At 42.9% G+C, this 15,594-nt stretch overlaps 1 protein-coding gene across 1 annotated transcript in view; it reads left to right on the plus strand.

Moving 5' to 3' along the window:
• The window catches only part of LOC139228856 (ectopic P granules protein 5 homolog), a 50,185-nt gene extending 40,001 nt beyond the window's left edge, over nucleotides 1-10,184 (plus strand). The window contains exons 6-7 of the mRNA XM_070860314.1: nucleotides 8,815-8,888; nucleotides 9,995-10,184. Coding sequence (XP_070716415.1) covers nucleotides 8,815-8,888; nucleotides 9,995-10,184 — 264 coding nt within the window. The remainder of the gene's footprint in view (nucleotides 1-8,814; nucleotides 8,889-9,994) is intronic.
• The last annotated feature ends 5,410 nt before the right edge of the window (nucleotides 10,185-15,594 follow it).

The raw sequence follows: 15,594 nt of genomic DNA on the forward strand, positions 1-15,594 counted from the left end.
CCGATAATGAACTATTTATCCCGACTCTGTTAGTTAGCCAATGCTCTATCCATGCTAATATATTACCACCAACTCCGTGAACTTTTATCTTGTGCAGTAACCTTTTATGTGGCGCCTTGTCAAATGCCTTCCGGAAGTCCAAATACACCACATCCACTGGTTCCCCTTTATCCACCCTGTTCGTTACATCCTCAAAGAATTCCAGCAAATTTGTCAAACATGACTTCCCCTTCATAAAACCATGCTGACTCTGCCTCAAACACTCTCAGCAGAACCTCATTGCTAGTTTTACCTATGTCGTTGGTTCCTACGTGGACCACGACAACTGGATCCTCCCCTTCCCACTCCAAATTCTTCTCCAGCTGTGAGGTGATATCCTTAACCCTGGCACTGAACAGGCAACACAGCTTATGTTACTGGATTAGTAATCCAGAGAGCATGAGTTCAAATCCCACGATGGCTGTTTGAGAATTTGAATTCAGTTAATAAAAATAAATCTGAAAATTAAAAAAAAGCTGGTATCAGTAAAAGTAACCAAGAAGCTGTCGGAGTGTCGTAGAAACCTGACTGGTTCATTAAAGTAGGAAGCCTGCTATCTTTACTCAGTCTGGCCTATATGTGGCTCCAGTTCGATGCCATAGACTCTAACTGCCCTCTGAAGGGGCCTGTTAAACTGCTACATGCAGTTCAAGCAGAATGTGCACGACCACCTCTGTGGAGCAAGTAAAGATGGGTAATAAATGTAGGCCTTGCTAGCTGTGCCCACATTCTGAGAATGAATAAAAAAGGAAGAAAAAAGCTATTATGCCTAATTTCCATTGAAAACCAGTGGGAACCCTGGCATATTTTCTTATTGTTAGCCTAGCAATGCTGAAGCTTATTGTAGTAGTGCTGCTGCAAAACCTGTTGAAATCAGATAACTTGGCACAGACTTAGAATCAAACCTTGGACTTACTAGTCTGCATAACAAGACAGATGAGTTGACAGCACAAATAGATATAAATGGGTATGATCTGATAGCGATTACAGAGATGTGGTTGCAAAGTGACCAAGGCTGGGAACTGAATATTCAGGGGTATTTGACAATTCGGAAGAACAGACAGAAAGGAAAAGGAGATGGGGTAGCTCTGTTAATAAAGGATGAGATCAGTGCAGTAGTGAGAAATGATATTGGCTCAGGAGATCAAGATGTAGAATCAGTTTGGGTGGAGATAAGAAATAATGAGAAGAAGTCACTGGTGGGCGTAGTCTTTAGGCCCCCTAACTAAGGGAGTGCAGCAAAGGTTCACCAGACTGATTCCCGGGATGACAGGACTGACATATGGAGACTGGATCGACTAGGCTTGTATTCAATGGAATTTAGAAAAATGAGAGGGGATCTCATAGAAACATAAAATTCTGACGGGATTGGACAGGTTAGATGCAGGAAGAATGTTCCCGATGTTGGGGAAGTCCAGAACCAGGGGTCAGAGTCTAAGGATAAGGGGTACGCTATATAGGACAGAGATCAGGAAAAACTTCTTCACTCAGAGAGTTGTGGGCATGTGGAATTCTCTACCACAGAAAGTTGTTGGGGCCTGTCGTTAGACATATTCAAAAGGGAGTTAGATGTGGCCCTCACGGCTAAAGGGATCAAGGGGTATGGAGAGAAAGCAGGAATGGGGTACTAAATGCATGATCAGCCATGATCATATTGAATGGTGGTGCAGGCTCGAAGGGCTGAATGGCCTACTCCTGCATCTATTTTCTATGTTTCTAACTGTTGGACGGAGTATAAATCAAGAAATAACGGAGGCTTGTAAGCAAGATACGGCAATAATCATGGGCGATTTTAATCTTCATATTGATTGGATAAATCAAATTAGCCAAGGAAGCCTTGAGGAAGAGTTCATCGAGTGTATCTGGGATGGTTTCCTTGAACAGTATATTGCGGAATCAACTAGGGAGCAGGCTATCTTAGATCTAGTACTGTGTAATGAGACAGGATTAACAAATCATCTCATAGTAACGGATCCTCTAGGAAAGCGTGATCATAGCATGGTTGAATTTCAAATTCAGCTGGGTCTCAAACCAGTGTCCTGATCTTAAATAAAGGCAATTATAAATGTATGAAGGCAGAGTCGGCTAAAGTGGACTGGGAAAATAGATGAAACAACAAGATGGTTAATAAGCAGTGGCAGACAGTTATTTCATTACTCAACAAAAATATATCCCAGTGAGAAGGAAAGATGTTAACAGAAGGGAGAACCATCCGTGGCTAATTAAAGAAGTAAAGGATGGTATCAAATTTTTTAAAATGGTATACAATATTGCCAAGATTAGTGGGAGGCCAGACGATTGGGAAATTTTAAAAACCAGATAAGGACAACTAAAAAAATAATAGAAAGAGATGGTGGATTATGAGAGTAAACTAGCAAGACATATAAAAACAAATAGGAAGAGCTTCTACAGATATATAAAAAGAGAGTAGCTAAAGCAAACGTTGGTCCCTTAGAGGATGAGACTGGGGAATTAATAATGGGGAACAGGGAAATGGCAGAAACTTTGAACAAATATTTAGTATTGGTCTTCACAGTAGAAGACACTAAAAACATCCCAATAAAAGATTATCAAGGGGTTGTAGGGAGGGGGGAACTTAAAACAATCACTATTACTAAAGAAAAAGTACTCAGTAAAATAATGGACTAAAGGTGGACAAGTCCCCTCGACCTGATGGCCTACATCTTAGGATCTTAAAAAAAGTGGATGCATTGGTTGCAATCTACCAAAATTGTCTGGATTCTGGATTGGAAAACCGCAAATATTTAAAAAAGGAGGGAGACAGACAGCAGGAAATTATAGACCAGTTAGCCTAACATCTGTCATTGGGAAAATGCTGGAGTCCATTATTAAGGAAACAGTAGCAGGGCATTTGGAAAAGCATAATGCAGTCAAGTAGAGTCAACATGGTTTTATGAAAGGGAAATCATGTTTGACAAATTTGCTGTAGTTCTTTGAGAATGTAACGAGCAGGGGGAACCAGAGGATGTGGTGCATTTGGATTTCCAGATTTCCAGAAGGCATTCGATAAAGTGCCACATAAAAGGTTACTGCACAAGATAAAAGTTCACAGGGTTGGGGGTAATATATTAGCATGGATAGAGGATTGGCTAACTAACAGAAAACAGAGAGTCGGGATAAATGGGTCATTTTCCAGTTCACAAACGGTAACTAGTGGGGTGCCACAGGGATCGATGCTGGGTCCTCAACCCTCAATTTACAATCTGTATTAATGACTTGGATGAAGGCACCGAGTGTAATGTAGCCAAGTTTTCTGATGATACAAAGATGGATGGGAAAGCAAGTTGTGAGGCGGACACAAAGAAACTGCTTCGGGATATAGACAGGCTAAGTGAGTGGGCAAACATTTGGCAGATAGCGTATAATGTGGGAAAGTATGAGGTTTCCACTTCAGCATGAAAAATAAAAAAAGCAAATTATAATTTATAATGTGATTAGAAAATGCTGAAGTACAGAGGGACTTGGGGGTCCTTGTGCATGAAACACAAAACGTTAGTATGCAGGTACAGCAAGTAATCAGGAAGGCAAATGGAATGTTTGCCTTTATTGCAAGGGGGATGGAGTATAAAAGCAGGGAAGTCCTGCTACACTGTACAGCGTATTGTTGAGACTACACATAGAGTACTGTGCACAGTTTTGGTCTCCTTATTTAAAGAGGGATATACTTGCATTGGAGGCAGTTCAGAGAAGGTTCACTAGGTTGATTCCGGAGATGAAGGGGTTGACATGAAGAAAGGCTGAACAGGCTGGGCCTATACTCACTGGAGTTTAGAAGAATAAGATGTGATCTTATTGAAACATATAAGATGCTGAGGGGCTCGACAAGGTGGATGCAGAGAGAATGTTTCCACTCGTGGGGGAATCTCGAACTAGGAGGTGTAGTTTAAGAATAAGGGGTCGCCCGTTTAGAACTGAGATGAGGAGAAATTTCTTCTCTGAGGGTCATAAATCTGTGGAATTTTCTGCCCCAGAGAGCTGTGGAGGCTGGGTCATTGAATATATATAAGTTGGAGATAGACAGTTTTTTGAACGATAAGGGAGTGAAGGGTTATGGGGAGTGGGCAGGGAAGTGGAGCTGAGCCCAAGATCTGATCAGCCATGATCTTATTAAATGGCAGAGCAGGCTCGAGGGACCAATGGCCTGCTTCCTGCTCCTATTTCTTATGTTCTTATATCTTGTTACCATACTATTCAGTGCATTTCTGTATGTAAGAATTTGTGTTCTATCCTGGGTGTCCAACAGCCAAGAATGTAACTGAAAGCTTAGAGTCACGGTCCCGTGCACACAGCAATAGAACAGAACCATGATGAAGGTAGGGACATAGGAACAGGCATCGGCCATTCAGCCTCTCGAGCCTGCTCTGCCATTCAGTGAGATCATGGCTGATCTGCGACTTCACTCCATATATCCGACTTTGGCCCATTTCCATTAATACCTTTGGTTAACAGAAAGCTATCAATCTCCGATTTAAAATTAACAATTGATCTCGCATCAATTGCCGTTTGCAGAAGAGAGTTCCAAACTTTTACCACTCTTTGTATATAGAAGTGTTTCCTAATTTCACTGCTGAGAGGTCTGGCTCAAATTTTTAGACTATGTCCTCTCGTCCTAGAATCCCAACCAGTGCAAATAGTTTCTCTCTCTTTAACCTTAATATCTTGAAAACTTTGATTAGATCACCCCTTAACCGTCTAAATTTCAGGGAATACAACCTTAATTTGTGTAATCTCTCCTTGTAACTTAACCCTTGAAGTCTGGGTATCATTCTGGTAAACCTACGCTGCACTCCTTCCAAGGCCAATATATCCTTCCTAAGGTGTGGTGCCCAGAACTGCTCACAGTGCTCCAGGTGTAGTCTATATTCAAGAGGGAGTTAGATATGGCTCTTACGGCTGAGGGGATCAAGGGGTATGGAAAGAAAGCAGGAAAGGGGTACTTGAGGGAATGATCAGCCATGATCTTATTGAATGGTGGTGCAAGCTCGAAGGGCCGAATGACCTACTCCTGCACCTATTTTCTATGTTTCTAACCAGGGTTTTGTATAACTGCAACATAACTTCTACTGCCTTGTATTCTAGTCCGCCAGATGTAAAGGTTAGCATCCCATTAGCCTTTTTGATTATTTTCTGTACCTGTTCATGACATTTTAATGATCAATGTTCCTGGATCTCCCAAGTCTCTTTGCACCTCCACTGTTTTTAGCCTTTCACCATTTAGAAAGTGGATTACCTCACATTTGCTTACATTGAAATCCATTTGCCACAGTTTTGCCTATTCACTAATCTGTAGAGTATACCTTGCTCCATAGCAGAAGCTGCTGCTGTCAAAAGTGCCCTTTTTTTGTTAACTTGTATGCGAACAAAGCTAAGGCTACCCTGGCATGTAAACTGATTAGTAAAGTCTTAAAATTCATAATTCAAATAGCTTAATTTGCAGACTTTCATCATTCTACTCCACATACCAACAACAAGTAAATCTTCTGTGCTTTTAAGAAATTTTGGTGCAGGTGATGACACCTTTCCAAGGCATTTCTATCACTAACAATTTGTTTTGATATGCAGGAAAACATTCTCAGTGCAATCCACGGTCTGCTTTCCATTTTGTTAAAAATGTATTTGGCTTTATAGTGATTCCTAACTAGAATATTTGTCAACAATCTAAAGCTTATGCTCTTTGCCTTGTCAAAAATGTGAGGTGAGAGTGACTGCCCTTGACATCAAGGCAGCATTTGACTGAATGTGGCACCAAAGAGCCCTAGTAAAACTGAAGTCATTGGGGATTGGTGGCGGGTGGGGGCGGGGGGGGGGGCGGTGGGGGGGGGGGGTGGAATTCTCCAATAGTTCTGAGTCATACTTGGCACAAAGGAAGATGGCTGTGGTTGTTGGAGCCCAATTATCTCAGCCCCAGGACATCGCTGCAGGAGTTCCTGAAGGCATCTCATCCTCAGCTTCAGCTGCTCCATCAATGACCTTCACTCCATCATAAGGCCAGAAGTGGTATTGTTCGCTGATTATTGTACACTGCCCAGCTCCATTCATAATTCTTCAAATAATGAAGCAGTCTGTGTTGCTGTGTAAAAATCCTGGAACTTTTTCCCGATCAGCATTGTGGGAGCACCTTCACCATGTAGATGGTAGCAGTTTAAGAAGGCGGCTCATCACCTTCTCCGGGAAACGGGATGGGCAATAAATGCATGCTTTGCCAGCAAAGCACACATCCTGAGAATGATTTATTTTTAATGGCTTTAAAAAGTTATAAACTTTTAAATTAATTTGTGGGATTTTAAGATTAAAATCTTAATGCGTTGTTTTGAAGTTCCTGTCCTTAATTCTTTAGTAGAGTTCTTAACATCTCTGCTTGAAACAAATACAGCAAGGGACATTTCAGATAAGTTAAGCATTCACACCTATAACTCCACTATAATTTGAAGGCTATGGTGCTATATGACGTTTGTCTGAATACATATTTCAGACTTAAATAAAGGAGACTGCAAAGGTATGAGGACAGAGTTGGCTAAAATGGACTGGGAAAGTAGACTAAAGTATGGGACGATTGATGAGCAGTGGTAGACATTTAAGGAGATATTTCATAACTCGCATCAAAAATATATCCCAATGAGAAGGAAAGACTAAGAGAAGGGATAACCATCCGTGGTTAACTAAGGAAGTAATGGAGGGTATCAAATTGAAAACAAAGGCATACAATGTGGCCAAGACTAGTGGGAGGCCAGAGGATTGGAAAATTTTTAAAAGCCAGCAGAGAACGACTAAAAAAAATTGATTAAGAGAGGGAAGATTGATTATGAAATAAACTAGCATGAAATATAAAAACAGATAGTAAGAGTTTCTACAGGTACATAAAAAGGAAAAGAGTGGCTAAAGTAAATGTTGGTCCCCTAGAGGATGAGATTGGGAAATGAATAATAGAGAACAGGGAAATGGCAGAGGCGTTGAACAAATATTTTGTGTCGGTCTTCACTGTAGAAGACATTAAAAACATCCCAATAATTTATAATCAAGGGGCTATAAGGAGGGAGGATACAATCACTATCACTAATGAAGTAGTACTAGGTAAAATAATGGGACTAAAGGCAGACTCTACATCCTAGAGTCTTAAGAGAAGTGGCTGCAGAGATGTTGGATGCATTGGTTGTAATCTACCAAAAGTTCCTGGATTCTGGAGTGGTCCCAGCGGATTGGAAAACCGCCCCTATTTTAGTAGAGCAAGCAGACAGAAAGCAGGAAATTATAGACCAGTTTGCCTAACATTTGTCGTTGGGAAAATGCTGGAGTCCATTATTAAGGAAGCAGTAGCGGGACATTTGGAAAAGCATGATTTAATCAAGCAGAGTCAGCATGAATTTATGAAAGGGAAATCATGTTTGACAAATTTGTAACGAGCAGGGTGGATAAGGGGGAACCAGTGGATGTGGTGTATTTGGATTTCCAAAAGGGATTTGATAACGTGCCACATAAGAGGTTACTGCACAAGATAAAAGCTCACAAGGCTGGGGGTAATATATTAGCATGGATAGAGGATTTTCTAACTAACAGAAACCAGAGAGTCGGGATAAATGGGTCATTTTCCGGTTGGCAAACAATGACTAGTGGGGTGCCGCAGGGATCGGTGCTGGGTCCTCAACTATTTACAATCTATATTAATGACTTGGATGAAGGAACTGAGTGTAATGTAGCCAAGTTTGCTGATGATACAAAGATTGGCGGGAAAGCAAATTGTGAGGAGGACACAAAAAATCAGCAAAGGGATATAGACAGGTAAGTGAATGGGCAAAAATTTGGCAGATGCAGTATAATGTGGGAAAATGTGAGGTTATCCACTTTGGCAGAAAAAATAGAAAAGCAAATTATAATTTAAATGGAGAAAAATTGCAAAAGGCTGCAGTACAGAGGGACCTGGGGGTCCTTGTGCATGAAACACAAAACGTTAGTATGCAGGTACAGCAAGTAATCAGGAGGACAAATGGAATGTTTACCTTTATTGCAAGGGGAATAGAGTATAAAAAGAGAGATATCCTGCTACAACTGTACAGGGTATTGGTGAGGCCACACCCAGAGTACTGCGTACAGTTTTGGTCTCCGTATTTAAGGAAGGATATACTTGCATTGGAGGCTGTTCAGAGAAAGTTCACTAGGTTGATTCCGGAGATGAGGGGTTAACTTATGAAGATCGGTTGAGTAGGTTGGGCTTATACTCATTGGAGTTCAGAAGAATGAGAGGTCATCTTATTGAAACTTATAAGATAATGAGGGGGCTCAACAAAGTGGATGCAGAAAGGATATTTCCACTCATAGGAAAACTAAATCTAGGCGACATAGTCTTAGAATAAGGGGCCACCCATTGAAAACTGAGAGGAGGAGAAATTTCTTCTCTCGGAGGGTTGTAAATCTATGGAATTCTCTGCCCCAGAGAGCTGTGGAGGCTGGGTCATTGAATATATTTAAGGCGGAGATAGACAGATTTTTGAACGATAAGGGAGTGAAGGATTATGGGGAGCGGGCAGGGAAGTGGAGCTGGGTGCATGATCAGATCAGCCATGATCTTATTAAATGGTGGAGCAGGCTCGAGGGGCCAAATGGCCTACTGCTGCTGCTATTTCTTATATTCTTATGCAAAAACTGTTAGAAAATGAAACTGTGCTCTGCTGTACCTGGTAGTTACTTGTCGAGCAATCCATTTTTTTGCTGCAGTGAACTATGTTAAGACAATTTATTCATCATTTTTCTTCATTTCAGATAAAAGTGCTCAGTGATCCTTCGGGTATCTTTCTCTTCATGCAAGCCCTAGCCTTACTTCTGTCACCAATCAAGTAAGTATCATTGTCTTTGTGACTTGCTAAGATTTCTTCTGTTTCCTTTTCCTGGCTCTCCCCATGCCTTGGTTACCTGTCTGCCAGTGGCAATACCACTGCTAAGCCATTGACGAGACAATTCATGACAGCGGCCTACCTTGGTACATCCACTGAATTAACTACCCTGTGGAGAAATGTCTAACTCTGTACTACTCTCATATTTAAAATTAATTGAAATTGAATTTAATTAAATGTTTTAGACAAAAATTCATTTTTTTGATTTTTAAAAAAATATGTTTTAATAGGGGTAAAAATGAACTTACCTTAATGGACAGGGTTTTTAATATAAAAATTAGTGATAACATTTCATTTTTCTATCTTTTAAAACTCTTACGCTGGTAAAAGTAAGCTAAACGCTGCTTTTACCAGGTGTAAGAGTTTGAAAGACATTCGTTGGGCAAATAGCCCAAATCTCTGCATGCAAATGTCCTTCTCCCAGGGATGTGGCGATCTGTCAAAAGGCACATTGAGAGATCGCAAAAGCCGTTTCTTGGCGCATGCGCACGTGAACCGGCATTTGCCAGGCCTCTTTGGGTGCAGCCGCACATTGAACGCACCCAGAGAGGCTGCAATTTACGGCCCCATATTTGGCTTTCATATTGTTTACCTTTATTGTTGCATGTAGCCTTCCTTTAGTTGGAAGGAAGGTCTGAATTCCATCATCAATCATGCCACTCCTTCATTTGCTGACTGGAAGTATGCTCTCCTATTGGAAAAGGTACTTTTTATGTCTCCTGCCATCTATTCGTGTTTTCATTCCTTGTGTTAACTCTATTTTGTGGCCAGACCATAAACTGAGAGATTCTGACCAATAAAATATTGAGTCTTCAGTCACGACATTAGTTGGTGCTATTGCTTGTTTCTCAACAAACCTTAATGTATTCTAACACCGAATTGCTTTAAAACAAAAAATGTATTTTCAAAGAATGATTTTCTTAGTCTTAATTAACTTCATAATTATATGTAACATTTAAATCTGAAATTTTATTTAAAATGTATACCGTGACTAATTGTGTGATCTTTTACACAGTGATTTAAAATATATCATGTCCAAACAATCTTAGGCATCGATCTGAGTTTCTGATGAACATAAAACCCAATGACAAAAAAACCCTGCCAGCTATTCCAGCAGGAAAAGACATACAGAACTGGACCTTGGTAGATGAAGCTGGGGAAGAGGTATTTACCAATATTTTCCTTAATCCTGGAAATCATGAATGTAGATTGTTGCAAAACAGAAAACTTTTCTATTAACCTCTCAATATCAAAAAATACTTCAAGAAATAGTAAAGTTGTGCATTACTATGAATACATTTGACTGAAAAATTACTGGGAGTAAATTGTAGAGTCTATGATCCCCTTCCATCATTTATTAAGATAATATAAATTTACTTTGCAGTTACTGATTAGAATTTATTTGATTAAAGTAAATTTAGATTTTAGTCATATTTGTCGTGCTGAGCATGATATTGTTCATCTGGATAAGGATTAAAAGTGACATACCACTTACATTTTAATTTTATGGACACCAACTATATAATTACGAGAAAAGTTTGATAGCACCGAAATAATTTATCTGAACTGGAACCAATGGCTTGAAATGTTATGATTTGATAGATCAGGTAGGATTTTAAAAAATTGTGTTCATCCTTGAAAATTAAGTAAACTACATAAAATTAAGCAGCAGGATTTAGTCACAAAATATCTTCTTTAGGGCCCAAGTTTCCACATGATAAAAAACGGACGCCCCTCCGAGCTGGGCGCCCGTTTTTCGCGCCTAAAACGGCGCTGTAAAAAAAACCGAGCGATTCTGGAGCGTTCTGCAGCTCCTTGTCTGCTTGGCGCGGCGCCCAGGGGGGCGGAGCCTACACTCGCGCCGATTTTGTAAGTGGGAGGGGGCGGGTACTATTTAAATGAGTTTTTTTCCTGCCGGCAACGCTGCAATTGCGCGTTGGAGCGTTCGCACATGCTCAGTGTGAACAAAACATTGGCACTCGGCCATTTTTGTAGTTCTTTGTAGCTGTTTAGTTTTTGAACATTTTTTAATAAAAGTACATTGCCATCAGCACAGAGGCTTCTTGTAGCAGTGAGAAGGCTGCAGGAAGCCTCAAAGTTGAGGCAGCCGTTTCCCGACGACCTCCCCCTTTTGCCGTCGGGAAATGGCTCCTCAATTTCAAAGGCTTTCTGCAGCCTTCTCTCTTTCCCGCCAGCCGTCTGGAACGGCTCCCTCCCCCCCGCCCCCCCCCCCCGCGTTCGGTAGGCTCCCTCCCTCCAGCCCGTGTTCAATAGGCTTCCTCCCTCCCCGCCCGCGTTTGGTCGGCTCCCCCACCTTCCGCGTTCGTCGGCTCCCTCTCCCCCCCCCCCCCCCCCCCCGCGTTCGTTGGTTCCCTTCCCTCCCCCCCCCGCCCGCGTTCGGTCGGCTCCCTCCTCCTCCCCCCCAGCCCACGTTCGGTCGGCTCCCTACCCCCCCCCCCCCCCCCCCCGGCCCGCGTCCGGTCAGCTCCCTCCTCTCCCTCTCCCCCACCCCGGCCCGCATTCGGTTGGCTCCCTCCTCCCCGGCCCGCGTTCGGTCAGCTCCCTCCTCCCCGGCCCGCGTTCGGTCAGCTCCCTCCTCCCCGCCCCCGGGTTCGGTCGGCTCCCTCATTTTGTGAGGCTTGCTGCACCATTCTTCCTGGCTGAAGCACTTTCACACAGGTAGGAAGATGGTTTATTTAATCTTTTCTTTTGCTTATAAATGTTTATTCAGGTTGGATTTATTTGTATAATATTTGTATTAGTATAAATAAGGATTTATTGTAGAATTTAATGAGTTCCCTTCCCCCCCCCCCCTCCCCCCCACCTCGTTCTGGACGCCTGATTTGTAACCTGCGCCTGATTTTTTAATGTGTAGAACAGGTTTTTTCAGTTCTACAAAAATCTTCACTTGCTCCATTCTACTTTAGTTTGGAGTACATTTTCACTGTGGAAACTTTCAAATCAGGTGTCAGTGGCCGGACACACCCCCTTTTGAAGAAAAAATTCTGTTCCAAAGTAGAACTGTTCTACCTCACTAGAACTGCAGAAAAAAAAATGTGGAGAATTGCAAATTCTAAGATAGTCCGTTCTCCACCAGTTGCTCCTAAAAATCAGGCGCAAATCATGTGGAAACTTGGGCCCATACAAAGGAATTAATTATTTTATATCCATCGAAAGTAAGAAACTATAGTTCTTTATTCGACCTGTTCTGGGGGAGGTGGGACCAGTACAAACCGGACGGTCTGCACCTGGGCAGGACCGGAACCAATGTCCTAGGGGGAGTGTTTGCTAGTGATGTTGGGGAGGGGTTAAACTAATATGGCAGGGGGATGGGAACCTATGCAAGGAGACAGAGGGAAGTAGAATGGAGGCAGAAGCAAAAGATAGAAAGAAGAAAAGTAAAAGTGGAGGGCAGAGAAACCCAAGGCAAAAATCAAAAAGAGCCACATTACAGCAAAATTCTAAAGAGGCAAAGTGTGTTAAAAAGACATGCCTGAAGGCTCTGTGCCTCAATGCGAGGAGTATTCGTAGTAAGGTGGACGAATTAACTGCACAGGCAGCAATTAATGAATATGATATAATTGGCATCACGGAGACATGGCTCCAGGGTGACCAAGGCTGGGAACTCAACATCCAGGGATATTCAACATTCAGGAAGGATAGACAGAAAGGAAAAGGAGGTGGGGTAGTGTTGCTGGTTAAAGAGGAAATTAATGCAATAGTAAGGAAGGACATTAGCTTGGATGATGTGGAATCTGTATGGGTAGAGCTGCAGAGTATCAAAGGACAGAAAATGCTAGTGGGAGTTGTGTACAGACCACCAAACAGTAGTAGTGAGGTTGGGGACAGCATCAAACAAGAAATTAGGGATGTGTGCAATAAAGGTACAGCAGTTATCATGGGCGACTTTAATCTACATATAGATTGGGCTAACCAAACTGGTAGCAATACGGTGGAGGAGGATTTCCTGGAGTGTATTAGGGATGGTTTTCTAGACTAATATGTCGAGGAACCAACCAGGGAGCTGGCCATCCTAGACTGGGTGATGTGTAATGAGAAAGGACAAATTAGCAATCTTGTTGTGTGAGGCCCCTTGGGGAAGAGTGACCATAGTATGGTAGAATTCTTTATTAAGATGGGGAATGACACAGTTAATTCAGAGACTCGGGTCCTGAACTTAAGGAAAAGTAACTTCGATAGTATGAGACGTGAATTGGCTAGAATAGACTGGCAAATGATACTTAAAGGGTTGACGGTGAATAGGCAATGGCAAACCTTTAAAGATCACATGGATGAACTTCAGCAATTCTGCATCCCTGTCTGGAGTAAAAATAAAACTGGGAAGGTGGCTCAACCATGGCTAACAATGGAAATTACGGATCGTGTTAAATCCAAGGAAGAGACATATAAATTGGCCAGAAAAAACAGCAAACCTGAGGACTGGGAGAAATTTAGAATTCAGCAGAGGAGGACAAAGGGTCTAAATAAGAGGGCGGAAATAGAGTATGAGAGGAAGTTTGCAGGGAACATAAAAACTGACTGCAAAAGCTTCTATAAATATGTGAAGAGAAAAAGATTAGTGAGACAAACGTAGGTCCCTTGCAGTCAGCTTCAGGTGAATTTATAATGGGGCACAAAGAAATGGCAGGACAGTTGAACAAATACTTTGGTTCTGTCTTCACGAAGGAAGACACAAATAACCTTCCGGAAATACTAGGGGACCGAGGGTCTAGTGAGAAGGAGGAACCGAAGGAAATCCTTATTAGGCGGGAAATTGATGGGATTGAAGGCCGATAATTCCTCAGGGCCTGATAGTCTGCGTCCCAGAATACTTAAGGAAGTGGCCCTAGAAATAGTCGATGCATTGGTGATCATTTTCCAACAGTCTATCGACTCTGGATCAGTTCCTATGGACTGGAGGGTAGCTAATGTAACACCACTTTTTAAAAAAGGAGGGAGAGAAAACGGGTGGGGAAAATGTTGGAATCAATTATTAAAGATGAAATAGCAGCACATTTGGATAGCAGTGACAGGATCGGTCCAAGTCAGCATCGATTTATGAAAGGGAAATCATGCTTGACAAATCATCTGGAATTTTTTTGAGGATGTAACTAGTGGAGTGGACAAGAGAGAACCTGTGGATGTGGTGTATTTGGACTTTCAAAAGGCTTTTGACAAGGTCCCACACAAGAGATTGTTGTGCAAAATTAAAGCACATGGTATTGGGGGTGATGTACTGATGTGGATAGAGAATTGGTTGGCAGACAGGAAGCAGAGAGTCGGGATAAACGGGTCGTTTTGGCAGGCAGTGACTGGTGGGGTGCCGCAGGGCTCAGTGATGGGACCCCAGCTACTTACAATATACATCAATGATTTAGATGAAGGAATTGAGTGCAATATCTCCAAGTTTGCAAATGACACTAAGCTGGATGGCGGTGAGTTGTGAGGAGAACGCTAAGAGGCTGCAGGGTGAGTTGGACAGGTTAGGTGAGTGGGCAAGTGCATGGCAGATGCAGTATAATGTGGATAAATGTGAGGTTATCCACTTGGCAAAAACACAAAGGCAGAATATGATCTGAATGGCGGCAGATTCGGAAAAGGGGAGGTGCAATGAGACCTGGGTGTCATGGTTCATCAGTCATTGAAAGTTGGCATGCAGGTACAGCAGGCGGTGAAGACGGCAAATGGTATGATGGCCTTTTAGCTGGGGGATTTGAGTATAGGAGCAAAGAGGTCTTTCTGCAGTTGTACAGGGCCTTGATGAGGCCTCACGTGGAATATTGTGTTCAGTTTTGGTCTCCTAATCCGAGGAAGGACATTCTTGCTATTGAGGGAGTGCAGCGAAGGTTCACCAGACTGATTCTCAGGATGGCAGGACTGATGTATGAGGAGAGACTGGATCGACTGGGCCTGTATTCACTGGAGTTTAGAAGGATGAGAGGGGATCTCATAGAAACATATAAAATTCTGATGGGACTGGACAGGTTAGATGCAGGAAGAATGTTCCCGATGTTGGGGAAGTCCAGAACCAGGGGACAGTCTAAGGATAAGGGATAAGCCATTTAGGACAGAGAAGAGGAGAAACTTCTTCACTCAGAGAGTTGTTAACCTGTGGAATTCCCTACCGCAGAGAGTTGTTGATGCCAGTTCATTGGATATATTCAAGAGGGAGTTAGATATGGCCCTTATGGCTAAAGGGATCAAGCAGGAAAGGAGTACTGAGGTGAATGATCAGCCATGATCATATTGAATGGTGGTGCAGGTGCAAAGGGCCGAATGGCCTACTCCTGCACCTATTTTCTATGGGCCCAAGTTTCGGCATCTGTGAAAACGGCGAACCTCCGAGACTTACGTGACCTGCCTGGCTCGAAGGTACGCCGGAATATTCTGCAGCAATTCTCGCTGGGGGGAGACTGCCTGCAGGGGGGGGCTAGGGATCATGCCGCCTTCTCAGAGCCGGCAGCGTTGCGCTGGAGCATGCGCGCCTGTGCAATGGTTCGGGAGAGCGTGGATACCAGGGAGGGGGAGGGGAGGGAGAGCGTGGATACCAGGGGGGGGGAAGGAGAGCGTGGATACTGGGGGGGGGGGAGAGAGAGGAGAGCATGGATACCGGGGGAGGGGAGAGAGGAGAGCGTGGATACCAGGGGGT

Source organism: Pristiophorus japonicus, chromosome 2 (assembly GCF_044704955.1).
Source record: "Pristiophorus japonicus isolate sPriJap1 chromosome 2, sPriJap1.hap1, whole genome shotgun sequence".
Taxonomy (NCBI): domain Eukaryota; kingdom Metazoa; phylum Chordata; class Chondrichthyes; family Pristiophoridae; genus Pristiophorus; species Pristiophorus japonicus.